The following is a 24987-nucleotide window of genomic DNA, read 5'->3' as shown; positions in this document are numbered from 1 at the left end:
TCTAGTTATGCTTTCTATAGCTTCCATTACCTGTTGTCAAACATAATCTCAAAATGGTAAACGGAAAAGCCCTGAAGTAACGGTTCATGAGTTTAAATGGCACATGTGCTGAGCAGTGTGCTAAAAATCTCAGTTTCTTACTTTGCCCTGTTCAAAATGAGAATCATCAGTTTGTCCAGTGTACCCACTCTGTAGGTTTACTTGCCTGTTAGGAATAGTGGCAGTCTTGGCCATCAGATCATCTGTTGCATTGTTACAGTCCTTACCCTTAAGTAATCCTTATTAAACTTAATAATGATCTCCAAAAGTAAGAAAAGTGATGCTGGTAACTTTTATTACAATATATTGTTATTACCCTACTATTATGAGTTCTTAATCCTATACTATGCCTAATTCATAGAAAAAAGATTGACTTAGATGCATTTTGGTATACTCATAAGATTGAATGCTACTTTTTAAAACTTTTAGAAATAGATGGAGATGAATGTGAGTTCATGTATTTTTATGTTCACATTATGGTTTAGTGGGAAAAGTAAGAGGCAGAACAAGAGGTAACATTACAGTTTCATCATTCATTTTTTTGAGGGGATGGGGAGGAAATAAAAAAAGGAAAAGGAAAGGATACCCTAACCATGTGTATGAACAGAAAAATATTGAAGAAATACAATTCAGAATGCCAATGACATTTCTCTAAGAGATTTTTGCTTCCTTGTGTGTAATGTTATTTCTGTAACGGATAGCTACTACTTTCAGGATGTAGAAAAAGAAGTTGGAAGAATACAAAGAATGCTCTAGCAAGTAATCAAGTAGGGAATGAAAGTGACACAGCATCTATTAAATGTTGTCAGAAGTTCTTAAAGAAGTCTTTTACTTGGCAGTTAATATTTAGCAAGAAATCCCATCAGTCTGTGGCTTGTCTATGTCTCTCTAATTGTCCCCAGGAAACTGTGCTTCAGAGATGAGCTCCAAAGCTCTTCTCTGAGAGTCACTAGAACTGAACGTTTGCTGATGAGTTTCCTCCAAGTGGTTTTAGCTCTGGGAATCCAGCAGCAGATGTGGGGGTGGGGGTGGAGATCTCTAAGGGGAACTCAAGGTTAACCATGTGAAGGCCTACTGAGGACAAAAGGCCTGTCTCAGCACTTGACTCAGAAAACCTACCAAAGCCATGGTGTCCAGCACACTGCAGGAACCATACTGGGTGTGCTGGGCAAGGGCATGGCACCTCTCTGGAACCCAAGCCTCATTTAAAACTGGCACTCTACCACTTCAGCCATACCTCCATTTCTGGGTCTTTGTACATTAACTGAAGATAAAAGTCTCTTGATGGTTTCTGCCCAGATTGCCTTCCAACCATGATCCTCAGATCTCAGCCTCCCGAGTAATCATTTCCTGAGTAAGGTGCTAACAACCTGCTATAATTCACCTCAGCATACTGTCTCCACATTGACAACTCTCAGTAAACATCTGGCAGAAAACAAATTCTTTTTGTCTGTGTGTGCCAAGGAAAAAGTTAGGAGTGGGAAGTGGGAGGCATTAGTCTATGTTGAATTACTGCATTGTACAGACAACTTTAGCTTCCATTTTATTTGTAAGCTTCATAATCTACTGTGAGCAGGTTTTATTATGGACGAGGGCGCAGAGACTCAGAAAGGTTCAGTAACTGACTTCATATATTACTGAAAAGAAAGTGTCCAAATTAAGTCCAAATTCAGGCCTGACTCTACAGTTCCTGTCCATGTCCCTTTCTCTCATCTTACAGTGCCTCCAAAAATCAGGTTTGCCATTATTTCAGAGATCACTGGCAGTACTTCTTTTTTTTTTAAAGGCAGATTAAGTTGTATGAGCAGGCACAGTGCAGATCATATAAATAATTTAGGTTTCACTAAAGTGGGAATGAAGCTCCAGGAAAGCAGGTCAAAGCCAAGGATGCCAAATGGATGTTAAGAGTACTACTCTTCCTTCCCCTGCTGTGAACAAAATCTTAACTAATTCACCAGAAAGCAAATAAAATCATAATACCTCTGACATATCAAATGGATGACTAGATAATTATTTCACCCTTATCCTATAGAAAACTCAATGAGACATGTAACAGCCATCTCAATACAGCTGGCTACTACAAAACAGGCTATTCTATGGGGTTTGCTTGGAAAAAGACCACGGACTGAAGTCACACACATCAGGGTAAGAAACCAGTCTGCTTTCACCAGGCAGCAGGATCTGGGAGATGGAGACCAGAGCTCACACTGGTCATCGCATAGCCAGCAGGAGAAGCACATATTTTAAATGTATTTTTAGTCACTCCAAAGATCCAATTTCAGATAACATGGAGACACTTAACAAAATCTTTTCAAATGAATCCCACACTGGAATTAAGGTTGATGATCAGGCTCATGAATTCTATAGTAATAAAGACAAGTGAGTATGTAAATTTCATGGGCCTGGATTCCTAGTATTAATATATTAACTCTATTTGGAATAAATGTGGGTAGAATAAATGTAGAGGGAATAAATGAGCATAATGAACCAATTTGCTTTTAGATAGCAGAGAAGAAGGATTCCAGTTGAAGAGGCAGAGTGAAGCAGGGATCGTTAACAATGGCTATGCTTCAAAGGAAAGAAATTAATTACATTCAGCATTTTTAAACATCAATATCATTATCTCCCTGTTACTGAAGGGCAGGCAAATGTATCTGGAATGTTGACAGAGCTAAGTAAATATACCGGTCATGTTACGAAATCAGGTTGCAATGGCTGAGCATTAGATGGAAGACATGGGGTTCTTATGGAAGAAGGAAGAGAGAAAATGCATGTTTTTCTAGCACATTCAGCTATGTAGCCAGGAATTAGAAGATTAAGAGATTTACTAGCAGAAAACAAAATGCTTTATCCAAGGATCTAGTTGTGATAAATGATGCTTTCCCAGACTGTAAATCCACAGTGCTAATATCAGTGATGATCTTTTTGCACCTGATTCACAATTGCTCTGGGCTTTGTAATAAAGCTTACCATCCCCTTGTAGCATTGGGAAATTAAAAATATAAAGCTCAAGTCATGAACTATTATTTAAAAAGCACTTTCCAGCAATTTATTATATAAAACAAATGAACAATGACACTAATGATGACGAGGAGCATACAGATACTATAAAAAAAACGACTTAGCAAATAAATGATGAAAAATGAAAATAAAAGCTTTGTCCAGTGTAAAATAAAAATCTTCTCTAACTGCTGAATAATCGGACTAATCTGGTGAAATTCAGGGGCAAGTTTTTTTATATGGGGTTCAGTTCTATCTCTGCTTCTTTCTCCCTGCTATGGATCAATTTAACTTCTTTATCTCAATTTCTTCATTGGCAAAATGGGATTGACACCAGCTTACTTAGAAAGTTCATTCAAGTATCAATAGAGACAACAGTCTTTTGTACCTGCCATTTTACTGTAAATTGAATCCAACATTTGCTAGCAGGTTTATGGTTCAAATAGACTTGTTAGGAAGGTTGCAAAATATTGAATTTTGAATAATCAAGTGGGGGAACCAATGCAACAGCAATACTCACAAGACAATATGTTGGAAATGATCTGTACAACTTGAGGGATGGGGGGAAAGAGAGGGGAAAAATGAGGGAAGGGATAGCAGATTTGACACAAAATATACTTACGTATATTTGTACAAATGTAACTGTAATCCCTCTGTACATCACCTTGACAATAATTTTTTTCTGAAGACTCTCATTTTTGTTGATTCCCTCCCTAACACTAAACTTTTCATTTACTGTTCTAATTGTTCTAAGCGGGGAGGGGGACAAGATTACTTCATTAGGCCTATGAGATGTTTCCTAGGCTGGTAAGACTTTAGCAAGTCTGTGGCAATTCAATGCTGCATTTTGCCTATGTCATCTGACAGCTTTCTGCTATTGAAATTAATTCCTTACTTTCTACAAGTAACATTTTAATTTCTCATCTAAGTTCTTAGAAGTGGCCTGTTTGAGCCGGGTGCCAGTGGCTCATACCTATAATCCTAGCTACTCAGGAGGCTGAGATCAGAGCATCACAGTTCAAAGCCAGCCCAGGCAGGATAGTCAGTGAGACTCTTATCTCCAATTAACCACCAGAAAACCAGAAGTGGTGCTGTGGCTCATGTGGTAGAGCACTTGCCTTGAACTGAAGAGCTCAATGACAGCACCCAGGCCCAGAGTTCAAGCCCCATGCCTGTTTGAGGCCCTGAGTAACTCAAAGCCAGCTTCTTCCAGTTTTCTCATAAAAATCACAGGCATGAAGTGGAAGGCATTGACAAGCATGTAGGAATAGATTCACCTCAAATACCAAGAGACTTGGCCCACAAAAAAAATGAAGTTGTGACTTATAATAAAAAAAGAAGACATTTGGGAAATTTGTGATAGTCACATTTCTTTGCCATTAATAGGATTATAATCCTGTTGAAGTAGGATGAAACTCCAGTAAATGTGTGAAGTAAAAATGATAGAATAGTAGACCTATTTATTGCATCCAGTGTAATCTTTCCTCCTATTGGCTATGCCCCACCCAGTCTATGCTGTTCTTTTAGGAGAAAGGCAGAAATGGTAAGTAAGATGCTGCCAGGGATTTTCCTAGGCCAAGAAACTCTAGTATGGCATTGTACAGGGCAGGGTCTTGTACAGCATTTATGAAAATGGCTGTCAGAGGTGATATAAGGCAACTGCAGTTATGGATTGATGGGAATAAGCACAAGGCTTGGAGATCTGATTGATGTGGGTTTGAATTCTAACTTGAATTATGGGACTTTAGGAAAGCTGTTGAAACTTTCAAAGTATACCTTCCTAATTCAGAAAACTGGAATAATAATACTCACATCATGAGGCCTGGGCCACTGCTGGTCAACGATTTAAGACGATAAATAAGATGGGCAAATTCACCTTCACATAGTACTCACTGCATTGTCTTTCATTGGAAAACACAAAATCATATAAAGTCGCTGATAGAAATGTCTAAAGAAAGACGTCCAGGTTTCAGGCTCAGTTCCTTGGTTTGGCTTAAGGGAAATGGGATGATATAAACTTTCTATGTTTAACTAAAAAATTTAGCAAGTAACAGTGTGAGAAAGTAGACAGAAAGAAATGTGCTGGTAAAGGAGGAGAGCCAATGGGCCACTTTGGGTTCAGGTATCAGCTAAATATATTGGTCAGATGACTCAATCCTCTCTCAGTCTTCAGCTATTATGAGATTATGATGGCCTCTCTATCAGGGCCATTCTACCTACAGGGAATGACAAATTGATTCCTGATGATAAACATATATGTATATATGTATGGCAACAGTTACATGTATACATATATGTATACATCTGACAGACCCACTACTGCAAAAGAAGCACTCTATTTCTTCTCAATCATCACAATATCTAAACAACAAAGATTCATCTGTCCAAAATACTTTATACCCAAGTAAGTATTTCAACACTTCTGCTCAAACCTACAAAATACATTTTACTTGTTAGAGGAATTGTTTGATAGATACTTCCTCTATGTGTGCAAATGGTTCCTACGTTTTCTTTGGTAGTACTTGGGAGACAGTTTACTGAAACTAATTATCAATGTTAATGAGTTGGGAAAATATAGTTATCATAGGAGCCTTTGGAACATAGTTTTAAAAATGACACATTTAATTCTCAGGAGGTTTCAGGGTTCAAATAGCTACTTGTGTTTGGTGTACTATCAGTACAATTTCACCCAGTCAAATAATTTTTGTAGTGATTATGAGATGCAAAAGTTGCCAAAGGCATTCTATCCTTTTCTTAGTTCTTGCTTCTCCTCCTTGGCTACAGTCACTCAATTACTGTACATCTAACAGCCCATGACACAGGAAAGGAAGCTGGGCACTAAGTATTCCATTTATGCCAGGAAACTGGCAAGATGCATTTATTTACAGTATCTCTACTAAAAAATTAATCTTTATTTGATCAATATGGAAACTGAGGCCCAAAGAAATTTGGTCCAAAGCCACTCAGTAGCAGTGGTGACACAAATTTATACTTAAATCCACTGTTATTGATCATAATACTTATCTCTGTACCTCCCACATCTCTGCATTCCTGACCTACTTTTATTAATGTTTTTAATCTCTATAACAATGTACTGTGCTTTCATATCTTTGACTGGGTATGTTACAAAACTGCATTTCATTAGGAAAAAATAGCACTACTTATTACGATTGAAGTCACGAGATATCTACATGTATAAGTGTTTCAGTGTCTGACTTGAGTCCTAGAATATCTTGAACTAGCTTCCTTATAGCCCTCCCTTTGAATTAGTTTTCTTTTCTATCTTTCCCATGCATGCTGCTCCTTCTCCAATTAAATAATACTAGGCACCTTTTTTTTAACCATAATGTGAGATATAGATCTGACAGATGTGAATGACAGTCTTTGTTCAACCTATTCTAATGGGTTTAGGCTCAAAGAATCAAGGATGACCTTGATTAGTCAGAAGATCACTTATAACTGAGAATTAGTGGATGAGAACCAATTAAATCTAAATTGAAATCTGCACATTTCATAGGCAGTTCCTGAATAAGACAATGATGGAAACCCTATTTCATGGCACCTTGTTGGATCTAGAACAGTATCTGGAGGATTAGAGAATGACCAGAAAAAAAAGTCCTGATCTGTATGCCAAGGATTCAAGTTCAATTTCCACTTCTTTGTTCTTCACTCAAAAGTGGCCATTTCTAGCCAGGTGCTGGTGGCTTGCACCTGTAATCCTAGCTACTCTGGAGGCTGAGATCTGAGGATGGTAGTGTAAAGCTAGCCCAGATAGGAAGGTCTGTGAGACTGATTTCCAATTAATCACCAAAAAAGCCAGAAGTGGTGCTGTGGCTCAAGTGGTAGCCCAGCCTTAAGCACAAAAGCCAAGGGACAGTGCCCAAGCCCTGAATTCAAGCCCCAGGACTGGTGTGTGTGTGTGTGCATACACATACAGTGGTCATCTAAAAACTGGCCATTCCTTTGTTGTAGCTGTCTATTAATAAGACCTCCAAGGAAGCTTCTCCTGCAGAGGTTCTGGAAGCCCAAGCAAGGGACTGTGTACAACACAGACCTTGATATCAAATCTAGCTATTTCTGGGCCCTGTGATAAGTTGTATCACAAAGCTAAACTTTGGTAAATGTCTTTTTGTACAGGTCGATAACACTTTGTTATTACAATGTTCACAGAAATTCAAGTAAGACCAAGAATGCAAAAGGCACTCTAGGGCTGGGATAGTGGCTCAGTGGTAGAGTACTTGCCTCGCATGCATGAAGCCCTGGGTTCGATTCCTCAGCACCACATAAACAGAAAAGGCTGGAAGTGGCGCTGTGGCTCAAGTGGTAGAGTGCTAGCCTTAAGCTGAAGAGCTGAGGGACAGTGCCCAGGCCCAGAGTTCAGGCCCCACTACCGACAAAAACAAAAAAAAGGCATTCTAAACATAGGAAGTCCACACAGGAGATCTTTAATCCTTTACTCCCTTTATGTAGAGTAGTGTGAACAGTCTCAACAAGAGCCGACCACAGTAGTGGGGGTTCCTTCTGCGTGTGTCTCAGCCCAATGACAGATATAACCTAAGTATACAGCCACTCAAACAGATGCAGGTATGATAAGATGAAATACCCCTTTTAAAATATCTAGAAAGAAAATCTTGCCAGCTGTTCTTTGACTTTAAGCATACCAATGAAAAGCTAACATTCTTCTCTATTGTGGTTTAATGAAACAAAACACAAAGTAATATATAATCACGCTAAGGAAAAAATTGTCTACAGAAAATATCATAGGTCTGAAAAGTGATGAAACAGTTATTAATTACTGTATTAAGAAAACTAATAAAAAATTCTAATGCATTCGGGCATCAATAAATGTATATCAGAATATGATCTTGCTCTATTCATGATGATAATTGGTCAAGAGCCAAAAAGCATTAATGTGTTAATGAATAGATGAGTAAAATACATACCACAAGGTTAAGAGGGAACACACAGAACCAATCCTCCCTGTTCCTAAATAGCAAAGGTGAACTATCCAAGGGCACAGGTTTACAATTGCTCCTATTGAGTGGATGAAGTATTCTAGCTACACTCTGAGGGTTGTATAAAATGGAGAAAGATCACAGTTAGATGGGCTGCTAAGGAACAGAGTTGCTGGACAATCAAGAGTTAATTTGTTGGCACAATCTCTAAAGGGTCAAGATGGAAATAATCCATTTATTCTTCTGTTCATTTGTTTGTTCATTCTGAACAATAACAATGGCATCAAATAACACTATATAGTTCTTTGTGCTAAGCTCTGCTCTAAAACCAACTCACTGAAATCTCATTACAACTCTATGACTAAACACATCCTGTTTTGAAGGTAAAGAGACTAAGGCACAGAGATGGCAAATAACTTCCCCAAGGCCATATAGCCAAGAGAGAAAATCAGGATCTGATCTCAGACTCTTCTTCACTCCATGGTATTAATCATGACATGGTATTGCCACTCATCCACTCATTCTTTCATTCCTTTCCTGACCCTACGAACCCACCAAGCAGCAAGCTCCAATTTTGAGTGTAGCAAATAATTATCATGAGCTCATAGCCTCCAAGGTGAGCCAGCTATGTAAACGCATAATTATAGTAGAGAATAGTGAGTATATTAACTAAGAGACAAGGCTTCTTACAGGTCTAAAGTCTCTATAGTTAATAGAGCAAGAAACAGATCCCAAGGATCTATACAGTCACATCCTTCCAAAATCTAGTTGCTATGGTATTAACCTGTGCACCATCTTACATCATGGTGCCAAAGGGAACCTAAGTGTTTAGGCCCAAGGAAAGCCTTTAAAATGTTAAGAAACGCCAAGTTCCTAAAGCAAAAATCTCTGCTTTGGTATATTTTTAAATCTTGTTTCAATTTCTTAGTTCTTTTAATCTTAAACAAGACTATTGAGTATTTCAGTACAATAAATCTAGTGGCTAAAAACAGATTTCAAAGTCTTATGATTGATGTTGAAGTGTAGGTCCATCGTTGGCCATTGACTAGCTATCGAACTTGAAATAAATTCTTTTCTTTGAACTCTGGGTTTTCCCATGAAAAGATAGGGATGAAAATAATGGGAGAGGAGGAGAGGAGAAGAGGAAGGGAGGAGAGAAAAGTGGAGGGAGGGAGGGAGGGAAGAAGGGAAGGAGGGAGGGAAGGAGGAAAGGAGGGAGGGAGAGAGGGAGAGAGGGAGAGAGAGAGGGAGAGAGGGAGAGGGAAAGGGAGAGAGAGAGAAAGAGAGAGAGAGAGAGAGAGAGAGAGAGAGAGAGAGAGAGAGAGAGAGAGAGAGCACTAAAAATCCCTGAAAGCTCTGTGCACACCATGTGACATTCTAGCAAGCAGCTAAGCCACTGTTATGGTGTCTTTATAACAACAATGTGTATCTGTGGCTTTAAAGTCCTGCTGATGGTAATTTTCATTCCTATCTCATTTTTTTGAAATAAAGAGAATTTTAAAACAAACATGAAGTTTAAAACAAAACATTAGAATTAGAGAAATGAAGCCCCTTAAGGTTTTAGATGTCTCAGTAACAAATGGTCATTTATGAGAAACTAGCCCACTTTGATGCGTGGTTGTGGAAATATTAATGCCACATATTATACACATTGTATAATATAGTCAAAAGTGTAAGTTACTACATTGGACTCTAATCTCTGCCACTGTGGTAGCCTCCAGCAACCATGCCTCAGTTCCTTTAATTCTAGGAGAGAGATAAAAATGTTCATTGTAGTGTTAGTATAGAGATTAAAAGAGTCAATAACTACATAGTGATATAAAACTACTTGGGGCACAATAAATGGTCAACAAATGTTCTGGGAAAAAAGACATGAATCCAGGAAATGTAATTCTTCATCTTCCGCTTCAAGCCAGGAACTTGGCAGTTACCCTAGAATCTGATCTCTCTTTCTCACTTCCTACCTATAATCCATTGCCAAGTTCTACAGAGGCTGCCTTTAAATATCTTTTGTATCTTACACCCCCTCTCCACTGGCAGAGTCTCCCTAGGTTCAGACTCTGAGCATCTTATGCCTGGATCACCGTCAGAGCTTCCTGATTGCTCTGCCTGCTGCTGTCTACAACACTGATGTATGACGAATGGCTCCACTCCACAAAACTATTCACAATCCTCTCCACATACTGCCACTGTGGAAATGTCACCCTCATTTGAGCAGGAAGATTTCTATTCCTTATAGAATGGAAGACACAGGTTTTTGTGCTTTGGGTCTTGCCGAATTTTCCTGTCACATACTCAGACCCTGTTTGACACAGACCTTCCAAAACACTGTTTCCCACACACCCTAAATAGACTGTTCTGCTTGTATTATTTTTGCTCTAGGGTTCCTGTCCTTCTACTCCTGTCTATATCCTGACTTCTCTTCTTAAGCTCAGTCTTTTCAACTTTAATATTGTTATCTTTAAGTAGTTGTATAAAGGAGTCTTACTGAGGTCTTATCTCAGTTTCTTCTGGTCAATTGTGGGTTTCTCTGTGGACAACTTTCCATGCCTTATGTAGGGTGATTTGTAGTAATCTTGGCTTATTTCCCATTTCTGATAGAGGCTACTATATCTTTTCTACTATTCTGTTTCACTTTGTCTCCAAAATCTGATGCAATGCCTTACAGAAGTCACTCAATAAATGCTCACTGAAGGAATGCATGAATGCAAGAATAAGACAATAAATATTTATTCCTGTCCTTCCACCGATTATATGAAATGGACACCATTAATCAGACATTATATTCATCATGGAATTAATTGCCACTTTATCTCAGTATCTAAGCCTATGTCAGAGACATAGAAAGAGCTAAGAGAAGATCAAAAATGCTTCCACAGGCCACCTTATAGGTGAATATATAAACATATATTCATATGGTAAAAAACAAAGTTATTATGTAAATTGGGGTCAATTTTCCTCCTAGGCCTCACTATTGAAGTGCATATTATACATGAGCGAGAGAACAAAATACACATGTAACATGGCAAAAGAAGTTGATGGCAGCAAGGTACCACAGCTTGCACCACAAGAAGGCTGTTTGTGAGTGACTTCAAACTGGCTGGGATTTACAATAGGATGGTCATCTACTGGCCGACACCCATGGGCCAGGGACACTGCAGCTAGGTGGTACAGACATGGGTCCAGTATCTCCCATGCAAAGGCACTCTGTCTCTTTTGGCATGTCTTCCACATGCTGCCAACCAAAGCACTGGGGTCATGAAAGGGGTCAAGTGTGTGTGTGTGTGTGTGTGTGTGTGTGTGTGTGTGTGTGTGTGTGTGTGTGTGTGTGTGTGTGTGTGTGTGTGTGTGTGTGTGTGTGTGTGTGTGTGTGTGTGTGTGTGTGTGTGTGTGTGTGTGTGTGTGTAACAGGAAGGGGGAGAAGGGGGGAGAAAAAGATATGTCTAGAAGGAGTCATGGGAAAGTATGGTAAGAGATAATGATATACACTCTGGTAAGCAGTTTGTAAACTAATAATCATCTTCTCTCTCACATACACACTCATACATATTCATACACATATACACACACACACACACACACACACACACACACACATACACACACACTCCTTTTTTTCCTTCAAGTCAGAAAAGTGGCTGATAGAAGAGAAAGGTTGCTCAGGCTTATAGTATGTACTAGGTAGGTAAATGACTCTGGGTTCCATGACCAGAATCTTTCCTCCCACTTAGACTTACATAATTTAAACCTTAACTTAAAGAACTTGTGGTAAGAATAAAACACATCCTTATTAAAATTCAACTAATTACATAAATTCCTCAAAGTTCTCTACTCTTATTTTTTTTGACTGTTACTCATATATTCATGGTTAACATATTCAAAACAGACCGAATGTGTAATTTATTGCATTTTTAAAAACCTGGTAAAATGTAAATCTGGTGTTAAGTTGAGATGCACATTGTGATCTGATCACAATGCTTAGTAATTTCACATGTGGCTTGGTGTGGTGCCGCATACGAATTATCAAGAAAGGGTTCTCCTGGTTTGCTCACATTCGAATCTCAGGATTTCTTTTTCTTTTTTTTGGTCGGTCATGGGGCTTGAACTCTGGGCCTGAGCGCTGTCCCTCAGCTCTTCAGCTCAAGGCGAGCGCTCTACCACTTGAGCTACAGTGCCACTTCCGGTTTTCTGGTGGTTTATTGGAGATAAGAGTCTTACGGTCTCTCCTGCCCGGGCTGGCTTTGAACCACGATCCTCAGATCTCAGCCTCCTGAGTAGCTAGGATTACAGGCGTGAGCCACGCCCGGCAGGATTTCATGGACTAAATTCTTCATTTTGTAAATAAGACACTTTCCTAATAATAGATACTAGTAGCACAGATATTCCCTAAACTTTCTATTCTGTGATTTTTTAAAAAAAATACCCACTATTACTTCCATGTAATTACAAGATGCCTGAGGACTTTTCTTCATATGAAGAAGAGCCACTATCCCCCAAATAACCAACACACTTAAATGCTGTTTATATTTTTCTGTTAACATGGGATCTACAATATGAGACAGAATAGCCCATAGGCCTTGATTAGGATTTTAGAAGGGGAAAAAACAGTGGGAAGAAAAGAAACTCAAAATCAAAACAGTTCACTTTGTAAGAAATCAAGTTTTTGTATGCCACAGCAATGAAGGGACTCTAGAGTATGACTTCAAAGTAATTGATTCTTAGCTTTGTCCATTAAAAGCTGCCAATGAAATAATTTGAGAATGATTATGTCTTCCTCAGCATGCTATAACTTTAATAGGAAATAGATCAATTATTTGGATTAGGAATTAACCATACCATAGCAATGAACATGTTATCCATGAACCACTTTGTGGATCTACTTACTCTGTGAGTGCCTTGAGAACAACTCATCTATATCCACTTGTACATTTACAATAGTCATATTGATATTTCTCCATGTTCCCTTCTGGTTGCTAAGAGATTTACATTGGACAGCCTCTGTTGTACTCCTAACAAAGCATTTTGGTCTACAAAGCATTTGCTTCAGCTTAGTAGGTCCTGAAACTCCCTTTGCCTCACCCTTTTCCGTTTGTCTTCTAAGTCAAACAGGACCTATACACAAAGGCAGCACGTCAGTCTTCAGTGCTACAAAACACAACTGCACATAGCCTAGGAAGGCTGACAACTCCTACAGTCAGCATTGACCTTAATGATGACAGCATGCAGAAACATAAGCCCTCATTCCTAGGTGTCTTAGAAGCTCATTTATCCGAGTGTAGTGGGTGGGTGGGGGAGGGGGAGGTGATTCATGGTGAAGGGGTAATCAATAGTGACCTTCTCACACACAATCCCAAGACAACACAATTAGACCCAAATCTGACCATTTCATAACTCTGCTGTGCAAGGCTTTGAAGTACCCCTGGGGAAGAATTCCTAATCCTAAGTTTGTACTTTTATGAAAGCACGTTCCTGAAATTTATTTACAAGAATATCGAAGTGGAAACTTATCTCCATGGAACATCTTGCAGCAAAACCACTGCAGCCTTGTAAGTTAAGTCTCCAGGTCTGCTCTGTCACTAGAGCTGCCAGTGCCTTCTCCTGAGGATCCTGACCCTGAAGACAATGGCAAAAGGGGTGGGAGTGCGGGTTACCAAAGCTATCCATGGGTCTGTCCTGAAGAGAGACCCATGTGGTAGATGGAGCCCACACATCACTAAGGCACACGCATCAGAGCCCTGAGCAAATTAAGAGTATCTTCCCCTTGGGAATTCTCACAAAGACACATAAAAATGCTTTATGACCTGAGTTACATACCCAGATCAACGAGTTTTTCAGTCCATTTTTATTAGCTACCAAGGGGGAAGGAGTGCTTTGGGGCCTTATTCACCAGCTCATCGCCAGTTACTGTGTGGCAGGCTACAAAACAATAACTTCTCTCTGGCTGGAGTCAAACACTGATGACTCAGAACAGATATGCATTGGGGTCTCAGTAGGGGACCATGAGGGTCCCCCATCAGGCTTGGATCACAATCAGTGGTGCGGGCTTACATCTGGCTATATCAGGGGGAAGTCCTACATTTAGGATAATCCCTCTGACCCAGCAGGCAAAGAAAGACAGGAAAAAAAAAAATCAAACCTCTGTGATCGTACCTTAATTTAACAACAGAAAGTTATTTCTAGCAGCTGATTTCTATTGCACAATCTAACTAACAACACCTAAAAGAACTACCGGGCACAGGGGAAGAAAAAGGAAAAAGAAGGCAAAACAGGAAATGACTTTTGTGCTACATCTTTAAGGTCACAGATCTGCCTCAGAAACATACACACACACACACACACACACACACACACACACACACACACACACACACACACACACACACACACACACGTGACACCATTCTAACACAAGAGCTCCTTTTCCATGAGACCTCTAAGAAGTACAAAGGCTGCCACTCCGACCTTTCCTGCAAAACCTGTCACCCCAGTACATTTAACCTTGACCAGGCTGTTAAGAAAGTACTTTTAACTCATTCCCAACACCTTTATGTGTCATGGAAATGTGCCGGGGCCTGTGTAGAGTGAGGCACACCTTGCGCATAGCCCTGCAATCATCAGCCAACCCCCAGGATGAAAAGCTTTCCTTGCCGTGCCCAGCCTGTGGCCATACTCAACCACCAGCCTTTTATCTACTGTTCCCCATTTACACACTCAATTTACACTCTACCCAGCATGTAAAAAGAGTCTGTCATGCTTCTTGCAGATGCCAGGAAGAGATGAAAACAACAACAAAAAGAATCCAGGCAAAGATATATATGCTCTAGCAGACATAGCTACCTTTTTCTTCCGATCCCGGGACCGTTTGCGATGTTTCCTTTTTTTCTCAGTCTCTTCTTCAGCATTGATTTCTAAATCCCTGTTTTTCTTTAATTGGGAGGCTGCATGAGCCATAATGCATTGAAAAAGATCCTGTCAAAGCACGCAGGGTTTTCTTGGCAAAGGTGATTTCCTCAGGCACCTCTGATCAGGCGTACAGCAGCATTCTACTCACTGGAGAGAAGCCTTTGACTGGAGAAGCAGGAAGACATTCAAAAAGGCCAAAGATGCGGGAGACTGCTGAAGCGTTTTAAAAACCAGAACAGCAGGGTCCAGACTTCATCCTCCACCTTCCTTTACCTGAAGCCCTGCACGAGAGTGCAGCCATCCTAACGCATTTACCGTAGTGAGGACAGCTGGGACAGAGGAGCTGTATTATGGCTGTATCCCCTGCCACCAGCTGGAAGTGTCTAAGTGATCCTCTGAAGGGGGAATGCTGCAAAGGATGCTCTTCCGAGAGGGAAAAAAAATCAAGAGTCACCACACATGCAGAAGCAAAAATCCAGCACTAATCCTGAAAAACTATTTTAGAATCCTTCAAAAAAGAAAGAGAGAGAGAGAGAGAGAGAAAGGGCTGCAATTTATACATCACCACTAGATGTGCACTGAGCATAATTTAACCCGTCATAGAATGGAGCGGTTCCTACTTTAGTTCAACTGCTGATGGTGACAAAATATATAAAATAAGACTTCCAAAACCACGCTCTATGTTCCTATGGAGATCCTGACTGCATTGTAAGGAAAACAATGCATGCATTGCTGCTCTCAACAGGACGTCCTTTATGCTGAGTTATCAGCCCCAATGCATTTTATAGAAAGGATCACAGAAGGGCTTGTTGTCTTGGAAAAACAATATGCTGATTACAACACATCATCCAGAACGGCGTGAGCATGTTGGTGTATGGAACAGATGCCTGGTTCAGAGGAGGTTCCCCAGGATTCTCCCCTCCTGGGGTCTGGGGCAGGGGGGCAGGAGGGTGGTCAGAGGATGGGAATCTGTGCTGTCATTAGGGTGTTGGAGTCGCTAAAATGCAGATTTGCCTTCATGTTGGATTTGCTTCAATCACCTTACTATTTTTGCCACCTGAGTCCTCAATGACTGCAGCCTCTGAATATTCATTATGTGAAGTGAAGCAATAACATTCAGGGCCTGCCAGGCCATCTTCTGTGAGGATGCACACACGGGAAGAAATCTAATAAGTGGAAATCTCACACACACACACACACACACACACACACACACACACACACGCACACGCACACGCACACGCACACGCACACACACAATTGACAACAAAAGCTGTAGCCAGAAGCTGCTGAAGTAATAAACTGCCCTAAAAGACATGTCCTGGAGTTAGGACACCCTAATTTCACAGAAGAAATTCAGGAGAATAAAGATGATACTTTAATGGAGACACAGTCTGTCCATTTGAATGGTGAAGTCCGTGACTTTGCAGGCCTACACTTTTTGCTCTGCAGGGATAACTGTAAGGTGCCTTGAAGGTGGAGCCCAAAGTCCAGGGCATCTCCGGGGGTGTTGGTGGAATTCTCTGGAGCTGTTGTTTGCCTGCAAATTTTCCATTGATCTCCATCAGCAAAGAGTCGTCAGTGAAAATCCATGCATGTACCTTTCATTTGCCATATTTCTGATTTGGGAATCAAAGATCCTTTTTCTTTTCCTCTTGGAGGGTCCTTTGTAGTCTCTGTCAGGCCATTCAGCAGTAATATGCACTAGACACTATTTTGGAAATGAACTATACAACTTGAGGAGGAAGGAGGTCAGGAGAGGAAAAAAAAATGTGAGAAAATGAAGGAGGGTGACACTGCTCAAAAATAATGTAATTCTTAAGTAATTCTAACCCCTCTGTACATCACCTTTACAATTGTGTGTGTGTGTGTGTGTGTGTGTGTGTGTGTGTGTGCATGTGTGTGTGTATGAAAATGGAAAAGGGCATGCAGAGCATATGACATCTATTTTTTTTTAGTACTAGGAATTGAACTCAGGGCCTTGTGCTTACTAGGCAGGTACTCTACCAGTTGAACCAGGCTTCCTTTATTTTGGGGATAGGGTTGCTTCATTGATTCCCAGGGCTGGCCTCAATTTATGGGTCTGTATAACTGGGATAATAAGCTAATTGTATCATTCCCAGCTTTTGATTGAGTTGAGGCTGTCACTAACTTGTTATCAGAGTTGGCTCAAACTGTGATCCTCTCTCTAAGTAGCTAGGATTATGTCCATTCCTATTACAAGTGGTTTGCATGTTTGAGAACCATGTGAAAAGCACTTTAGTCATATGGCTACTGAGAGCTACTGATGCTCATATGATTGCTTTTCACAGAAACCATCAACATAGGGAAAGAGTCCTAGAAAGTATCTTTACTGCTATAAAACCATTTCTCTTAACAGAAAAGTGGTAACATGGGGGAGGGGGTTGGATTTTAGAAGACTAAATTAACTCACATTTAAAAACAGACAAATTGCATTTGGGTTTGTAGTAAAAAAATGAATTAACTTATTAGATTTGAACTCAGGATTTCACATTCTCACTCTACTTTTTTTGGTTGACAATTGGTGCTCTAACTAGCCTTTTTTGCTAGTTAATTTAAGAGTTTCTTCGATTTGCATGTCTGGGTTATCTTCAAACCATGATGTTTATAGCTCAGCCTCCTGAGTAGTCAGGATTATAGGTTGAGCCACTGGTGCCTGGCTTCTATAAAGAATTTTTAGCTGTAAAACAAGTGAGGAAGAGGAAAGAATAAAATTTAAATGTTTGAGTGTTTCCTCCTCTTATAAATCATCCTGAACTTTTGAGGAACATTCATATAATTTCATCTTATTTTCAGTAAGTGAAAGAGGACAGCCAGCTAAGAATTTGGCTGATTTCCCACAGGCTCCTGGAACTTCTTTTTTCCTTCCTTTATGGACAAGGATGGTACTTTAAAATGTAGTATATTTATAAGTATCCTTGATCAAGGTAACTTCTCCATCTGAGGTTGGCAAAGTCTAGTATTTTCCATTGATCTCCATCAGCAAAAGCACACTTGGAAATTAGGAAAGCAAGCCACAGGTATTTTTCAACATATGTTTCTTTAGAAGAATGCTTTGCTTTTATTCAGACATCCAGAAGAACACATGACTTATATGACACCATCAAGTAAATTTTGCGATTACATTGTTTAACCAGTGGTTACCCCAACATAAAACATCCCAGTATTTATCTTGTTTAGACTTTCTTTGAAGAAATGTGTTTGTGTCTTCCATTTTTACACTAGATTTCTGAATAGCAACTGTATCAAGGAAGGCAATCCTGTGGACAATGAACATTGATCGTTGTGTAATTTTAATTCTCCAGCCCTTCCTCTGTGCTCAGCACCCACCCTGATAAGGAACTCTCAAGATATTTGTGCTTATTCTCCCAAGGGTTTTGGACCAAAGGCAGCTATAAATACAAGGTCCTTCCAACCCCAAAGAAATAGATAATTCTTACTGATAATTGTAGAAAACAAGTCCATAACTGCTGAAATTAGGACATGAATTTAAAAAAATACAACTTCAAAAAAACCTCACTCCCTAAGTCTCATCAGACTTTCCCACTTCAGTGTTTATTCTCCACTGGGAAGATAACAGAACGAGTACAAATCTTCAAAGTAACATGAATTGTGGTCCAGTTAGTACAAGCTTGTGTCTGAGCTGTGTGCCAGGCCCATAGAGTAACCACAATAGACTGAGAACATAGTGTTAGAGGAAAAAAAAATACATGGTTCAGTCAGTCTGATGGACACTGGTGTTTATAGCAAGTTCCCCGGTCCCACTTCTAGTGCATAGGATTTGCACAGGATGAGCATAGCCACAGTATAGAATGCCAATGCTGTTGAAGGTAACGAATAATAATTCTTAGGCGACTTTAAGCAAAAAAATAGTAACATGTTTTTGTTTTCTAAAAACTCTAGGTAAAAGGTCATAATATCAGTGTACACATGTGGAACTAGGAAAGTTGAAGGGCTGGATGGGATAGATAGATGGGAGATAGATGGGAGAAGGGGAGAGAATTATAGAAGACAGGACACTGATCAACACTGTGTGACACATGGATCTGAAACCCCTTTGTACAACTATTTAAAGATAATAAAAAACAATAGTAAAGGGGAGAAAGATCCCAAGTACAGAAATTCCTAAATTATCCTTTCCAAATAGAGGATGAGTAATCTTTCAAACTTTTGCTAGTCAAAGAGGATGCTCATGGAACAAGGCTTATAGGAAAAGCAGGTACAATAACAGTTGAGCCACTTGGGTGATTTGAAGGAATGGAGTTTTGGATTCCATCCTTCCCGCAGAAGGCAGCTTGGACGACCACACTTGGAAAGCAGGACAATTGTAGCAATGGCCCCATCTTCCCCCCACTTGTGCCTGAGTTCATGCAGAAACCAATTCTTCCTACTCAAAGTTGCCTTATAGAAATGATGTTGTAGCTCATGTGGTATAGTGCTAGCCTTGAACTAAACAAAAGGTTCTTCACTATTTTGTTCAAAATAATTCTCAATTTCTTAGCAGAGCTAGTCAGTTTCATCTACAGCACTTGCCCATTTATTATTTGACCATAAAACTACTACTACTACGATGACGACGATGACTACTACTACTACTACAAAAGGTAAAAATCACTTTCTTCTTTGGCAAATCAAGTCATGTTTATACTCCAGATAATATCAGAACCAGGAATCCAACCATTGTAACTAAATATTCCACTGAAAGCCAAATCCATTCACCAGAAGGTGTTACCAGGAGATCATTTTTATTCTCTTCAAATTCTGCTTATATCATTCCCAGATTTCAAGATAAACTCTGAATATCATAACAGCCCATTAAGAGCTTGCCTGAACGCCAAGCTGTCACTTCAACTGTGTCTCTGCATTGTTGAGCTAAGTTGACACACAAACAAATAACAATGTATGTGATTTCTATGGAGATGACACTGCCACTTGGGAGATTCTGAAGTTACAATAGCTGTACCCTTTGAAAAGACATTACATAGTGATGTGGAGAAAAGGAGACGGAAGGGTACATTGGAAAATAAAAGGTAGAAGGCAATAAAGAAACAGAAAAATGTTTTCCAAACTCCCATAAGGCTGTACCCTGCCACCCCTACACCAGGCTCTCAGCAATGAGCCATTAGTTATGTTTGGCTGGAATGAAAACTATTTTGTACTACACCCACCTCAGTTTTTTTTGAAGCAGCACAACCTCATCATAAAAGACAGTCAAAATATTTTTCCTTCACAAAGAAAAATGGATCATTGTCATTTCATTAATTTTGCCATCCTAGATAGAGACGATAGCAAGAGACCTTGAGCACATTGTAAATGATGTGGGGGAACCAAAAAGAAAACAAACACTAAACCTGTCAATGGTTATAAATGACAAGATAGTACCCTGAGAAAGTCTGAACTTGTACTCCCCAATTATTCTCCATTTTCAGATGAGATGGGTGAAGGCCTTAAGAAGGGTGTGCGCCCATGTGCCTGAATAGTGCCAATGAAATGCCCAGGATGGTTCGCAAACCTCCTAGGGAGTGGCACTTCTAGTCCACAAGACTGGCTATGGTACCAGCTGTCTTAGCACTCAGTCTGCCCGGCTTCTCCAGAACAGGCTGTCTATTCAACTACCTGGCCTGACTTCAACCCTGGAGAGAAAACCTGCCAGCTGTCCCAACACACCAGCTGCTTCGGTGACCTCACATGGGCCAGTGGGGCAGATACATTGGGATGGCTTTCCTATAGTTTCTCCATCACACCCTTGTACTGGCTGGCAGAGCAGCAGAGCTTTTACTGCACAGGGTAAGGTTTGCAGTCATATCCCCTGCAGTGCCTAGGAGAGCAGAGTACATGGCAGGCACCAAAGATTATATGCAAACAAACCCACCCAAATGTGCCATTTCTTCTTTGGGGCCCCTGTTCCTATAAAAGGATTAGTAGGAACAAATGACTTTGAGAAACTTTCTCACTATTCCAAAATCATCTGCTTTGGGACTGAAAGAAAAAAAATACCAAGAAAAGTTTTACTTAAGAAGAGATTATAATCTTCCCTGCCTAAAACAGTCAGAGGTAGCTACTGGTTCCTGATATATAAGCAAGAGAATTCAAGAGCTGAATTTTTTCATTAATTTGAAACTTAAAAAATTGTAAGTGACATTAAACTCAGATACTAAAACACATTTAAGTGTGTTTGGAGCACTCTGTATATGCCAATCTAATTTCTAAGTAAGTTTTGTGAAATAAAATAGACTAAATATTTACAATAAAAACAGCATTCCAAACTAAAATGTAAAAACACATCAGATTTCAATACTGTCTTAAAATCTATGATATGACTCAGTAATTTTACATTATTGATTTATTAAATGATATTTTGGCTATGTCCATTTAATTTCTCTTTTAAAAACTTTCAAAAAGTAGCTTTTAGAAATTTGAAAGAGAGGGGCTGGGAAGGTAGCTCAGTGGTAGAGTGCTTGCCTTGCATCACTGAGGCCCTGGGTTCGATTCCTCAGCACCACATAAGCAAAAACAAAAAAGCCGGAAGTGGCGCTGTGGTTCAAGTGGTAGAGCGCTAGTCTTGAGCTGAAGAGCTGAGGGACAGCGCCCAGGCCCAGAGTTCAGGCCCCACGACCAGATCCCCCACCCCCAAAAAAAAGAAATTTGAGAGAGACACATGGCTGATATTAGATTTCTTCTGGAAATTCCTGGTATATGTAAAGTTATACTAATAAAGACGAAAGCTCAACTCTAGAAAAAATTGTTTTCCAAACAAACAAGTATCACAGGACACTCACCTGACAGCCATTACACTTTCTATAAAGAGATATATCACAAGAACATACGATGTTCATGGTCACTTTGCTAAATGAAGTCTCCATTTACTCAGAGAATAGTCATTCACTAGCTTGCTCACTCAGATAGTCATATTTTGGCCCTTGGGTCTTGTATATGAATGAGACTTGGCCCCTACTCTACATATCAATGGGAAACAAAGCAAAGCAAATGGACTACTAATTACCACATATTTATTTATATATGCCATGGAAGCAGTATTTGGGGCTTGTAAGAGAGAATGGAAAGCACTTGTAGTAACTCTTTCTGAACAATACAATCTCTTTCTCATCTGCAAAACACCAAGTTTCACACCTTAACCCTTCAGATTCTGGCCAATTGCTTATGTACTGAAAAGGTAATGAAATTCCTTTTCTGTCCTCAAGGCTAAATGGTACATGAAGCAGATGAAGGCCACTCTTTCAAGCTTCTAGACCTCCTTCTGGTAAGATAAACAAATAAATAAACAAGATAAAACCAGACAGACAGGTACTATAAGAAATATAATGTGACTGAATTGAAAGTGAACAATTGCTTATAGACTTATTGCTTCTTTTTATCTTTAAATTTCCCAAGAAAAATAAATTCAGATAGTAAGGCACCAAGCCAATTTAATCAATCACTTCACTCTACTCAGCTGGTAATTCTCAAAAATAAACAACACCCTCTATACTAAGAAACCTGCTGACAGCAAACCATGTGTGCTATCTCACATAGTGTATCCAATTCTAATACAATATACTAGCTAACAAGAACAAGAGACATGCTTGTTTTTTTTTGCAAGAAATATTTTCATATTACTTGCTTTCTAAATCATCTGGATAGTTCTAGCTTCCATTTTTATTAGCTTATTGTTTAATAATTATAAAAAGTTACAGACTATGACCACTAAGCAATGAAGTAAATTTTCCTGTGTACTTTATAGTACAAATATCTCCTTCCAAAGCTAAACCTATTCTATGATTGCTTTAATATTTCACTAAGGTCTTGTTCTTTAATGTTTATGTAATTATATTTAAGGTGATCTGAAGGAAAGATAATGCAAGTAGCCATAATAGATCTTATAGCAAGTTTGCCAATGGATTATACAACCTTAAAAATCCCTGATCCCTTTTCTGTCCCTATCTGTTAAAGAGAAGTAATTCTTCAGCTCTCTCCCAACACACACACACACACACACACACACACACACACACAATTAAAATATAGAAAGGATGAAATGATTGATGCATATGCCCTGTTTCCCTTGCTATATTTTGATCAAGATATAAGGAATATAAATTCACTTTTACATTTTTTTGAAGAGGCAACTGCTAAGCAGTTGAATCTTCACATCTTGTGAAGATTCACAATTGTTGCCCTGTGCAGTGATATCTACCAACCTTCTATAAGAGGAAGGAAAAGCACCCAAAAGGCAAAGGGTCTTATTTTAAAAGAGTGAAACATTTACCTGGTTGACTTATAAAATAATATTTATATAGGCCAAAGATAGAATAACACTATATCAAGATGAGGTAAGGCCATCAGTCAAACTTCAAGTAATAATTACCATTTATTGTGAAACAGATCAACAGCTTTATGACTTAAAAACATTAAATCCTATTTTCTTGGATTTAGCACTGACTTGGTGCCATAGAAAGAGTTACATGCAGAGTTTATAGCCTTGTCCTTCTGTGGTAGAGAAACAACACCTGCTTCTTGCTTATCTTACCACTATATTTTAATAACCAATGTCTATAAAACATGGGTGCTACAGAAAACAAACAAAATGCACATAAACACAGAGCAGACTCTTAACAATCTGGTAGTAGGGTCCCCAAGTGCATCAGGGATTCCCTCTCTCCATCCCTGTCCTACAACTAGGTCAATATTGATAGATCACCGCCCATGTTGTTTCAAAATGCACATTGTAAATCAGTCTAATTAAGATTTACAAATCCCGTGTTCTACATCTGTGTAACCTTCTACTTGTAAGGATATAATGACAAGTTATTAAAAGCTGGAGATTCAAAATATCTTCTTTGGTACCTAGTGTCATATAGTATAGGAGGTAAAAATAAAACAGTTATAGTAACAAAACCAACAAACAGGTAAATATTGGGGCTAGGTGTGGCGGCTCATTCCTGTAATCTCAGATACTCAGGTGGATCATACTTCAAGAACAGCCTGGGCACAATTATCAAAAATCTATCTCACAAACAACAACAAAATAGTCATGGTGGCCATGTGTTTTTCATCCAGCTTGGCGGGGGATGACAGTAGGAAGATCATAGTACAGGCCAACTTGGGCCAACTTTTGAGACCCTAGCTCAAAAGTAATCAAAGCCAAAGGAGTAGGGGCCTGTCTCAAACAGTAGAGCACCTACCCTATTAATGTCAAAGGAAAAAATTAGAAAAAGATGCAAACCGGTAGCAATTTGCTCATTCTATTCTAAATTTGTTTTGAAGAGGCAAGTGGAGAGACAACTGCCTTTCAAACACAAAAGTGCTGCTTCATTCAGGCAAATTTCACAATATTTACTATGTGTCCGGGGGTTAAGGCCCAGCAACCATTTTTGTAAAAATCACAGTAAGTATCTTAGGTTGTATGGACCAGGTAGTTTTTATAGTAGCTAGCTGTGGCTTTAATGCAAAATAGCAGTGACAGTAAGTGAGTGACCCAATAAACTTTTATGGATGCAAATTTGAGTATCATGTGTCACTGAAAGTATTCTCCTTTTGATTTGTCTCTACCCAGTATACATGTGAACACAACTCTTAGTTGGTAGGCTATACAAAACAAGGCTTGGAGGACTTTGGGTCACAAACTGAAGCTTAGAATATGTATGTGTATGTATATATACACATATATACACCCACATATGTGGATGTATGCATCTGCATACACATACACAGGTATGTGTGTATACATGTAAGTTCACATGTGTGTGGTTATATATTAACATGATAGGAAGAGCTACTTATTCTGTGAACTTGACTGTATTAGTTATCATTTGAATGATGAAAGACATATGCTGCTATGTGCATTTCTATACCACATGCACACAAAATTTCCTTAAGTTATGCATTTAAGAAATTGTTTCTAGATACCTCCTTTATGGAGGTGGTATAATACTTATATGCATGTAAGACACTCATCAAATGCTCAGTACCCCTAGCTCACTATCTATGTTCTAGTTGCTTCCTAGGGTGGAAGGAAAGCTTAATACTTTGTATTTTGTTAATGATTTTTAAATTATATACTGTATATTTC

The 24987-nt window shown here is 39.3% G+C and overlaps 1 protein-coding gene across 5 annotated transcripts in view; it reads right to left on the bottom strand.

Moving 5' to 3' along the window:
* The window catches only part of Ank3 (ankyrin 3), a 557851-nt gene that overhangs the window by 268330 nt on the left and 264534 nt on the right, over window positions 1-24987 (bottom strand). For 2 of the 5 annotated variants that reach the window (XM_070021048.1, XM_070021047.1), the window contains exon 1: window positions 14832-15550. The exons of 1 other annotated variant lie outside the window; for it this stretch is intronic. In XM_070021048.1, the coding sequence (XP_069877149.1) occupies window positions 14832-14945 (114 nt within the window). In that variant the 5' untranslated portion in view covers window positions 14946-15550. Of the gene's footprint in view, window positions 1-14831; window positions 15551-24987 lie in introns of those variants that run through there. 2 more of the 5 variants (XM_070021049.1, XM_070021050.1) reach the window with 2 other exon arrangements.

Source organism: Dipodomys merriami, unplaced genomic scaffold (assembly GCF_024711535.1).
Source record: "Dipodomys merriami isolate MVZ:Mamm:240054 unplaced genomic scaffold, mDipMer1.0.p SCAF_14, whole genome shotgun sequence".
Taxonomy (NCBI): Eukaryota; Metazoa; Chordata; class Mammalia; order Rodentia; family Heteromyidae; genus Dipodomys; species Dipodomys merriami.
Note: the sequence above shows the minus strand (reverse complement) of the source record. Positions and strands in the feature narration are given on the sequence as shown.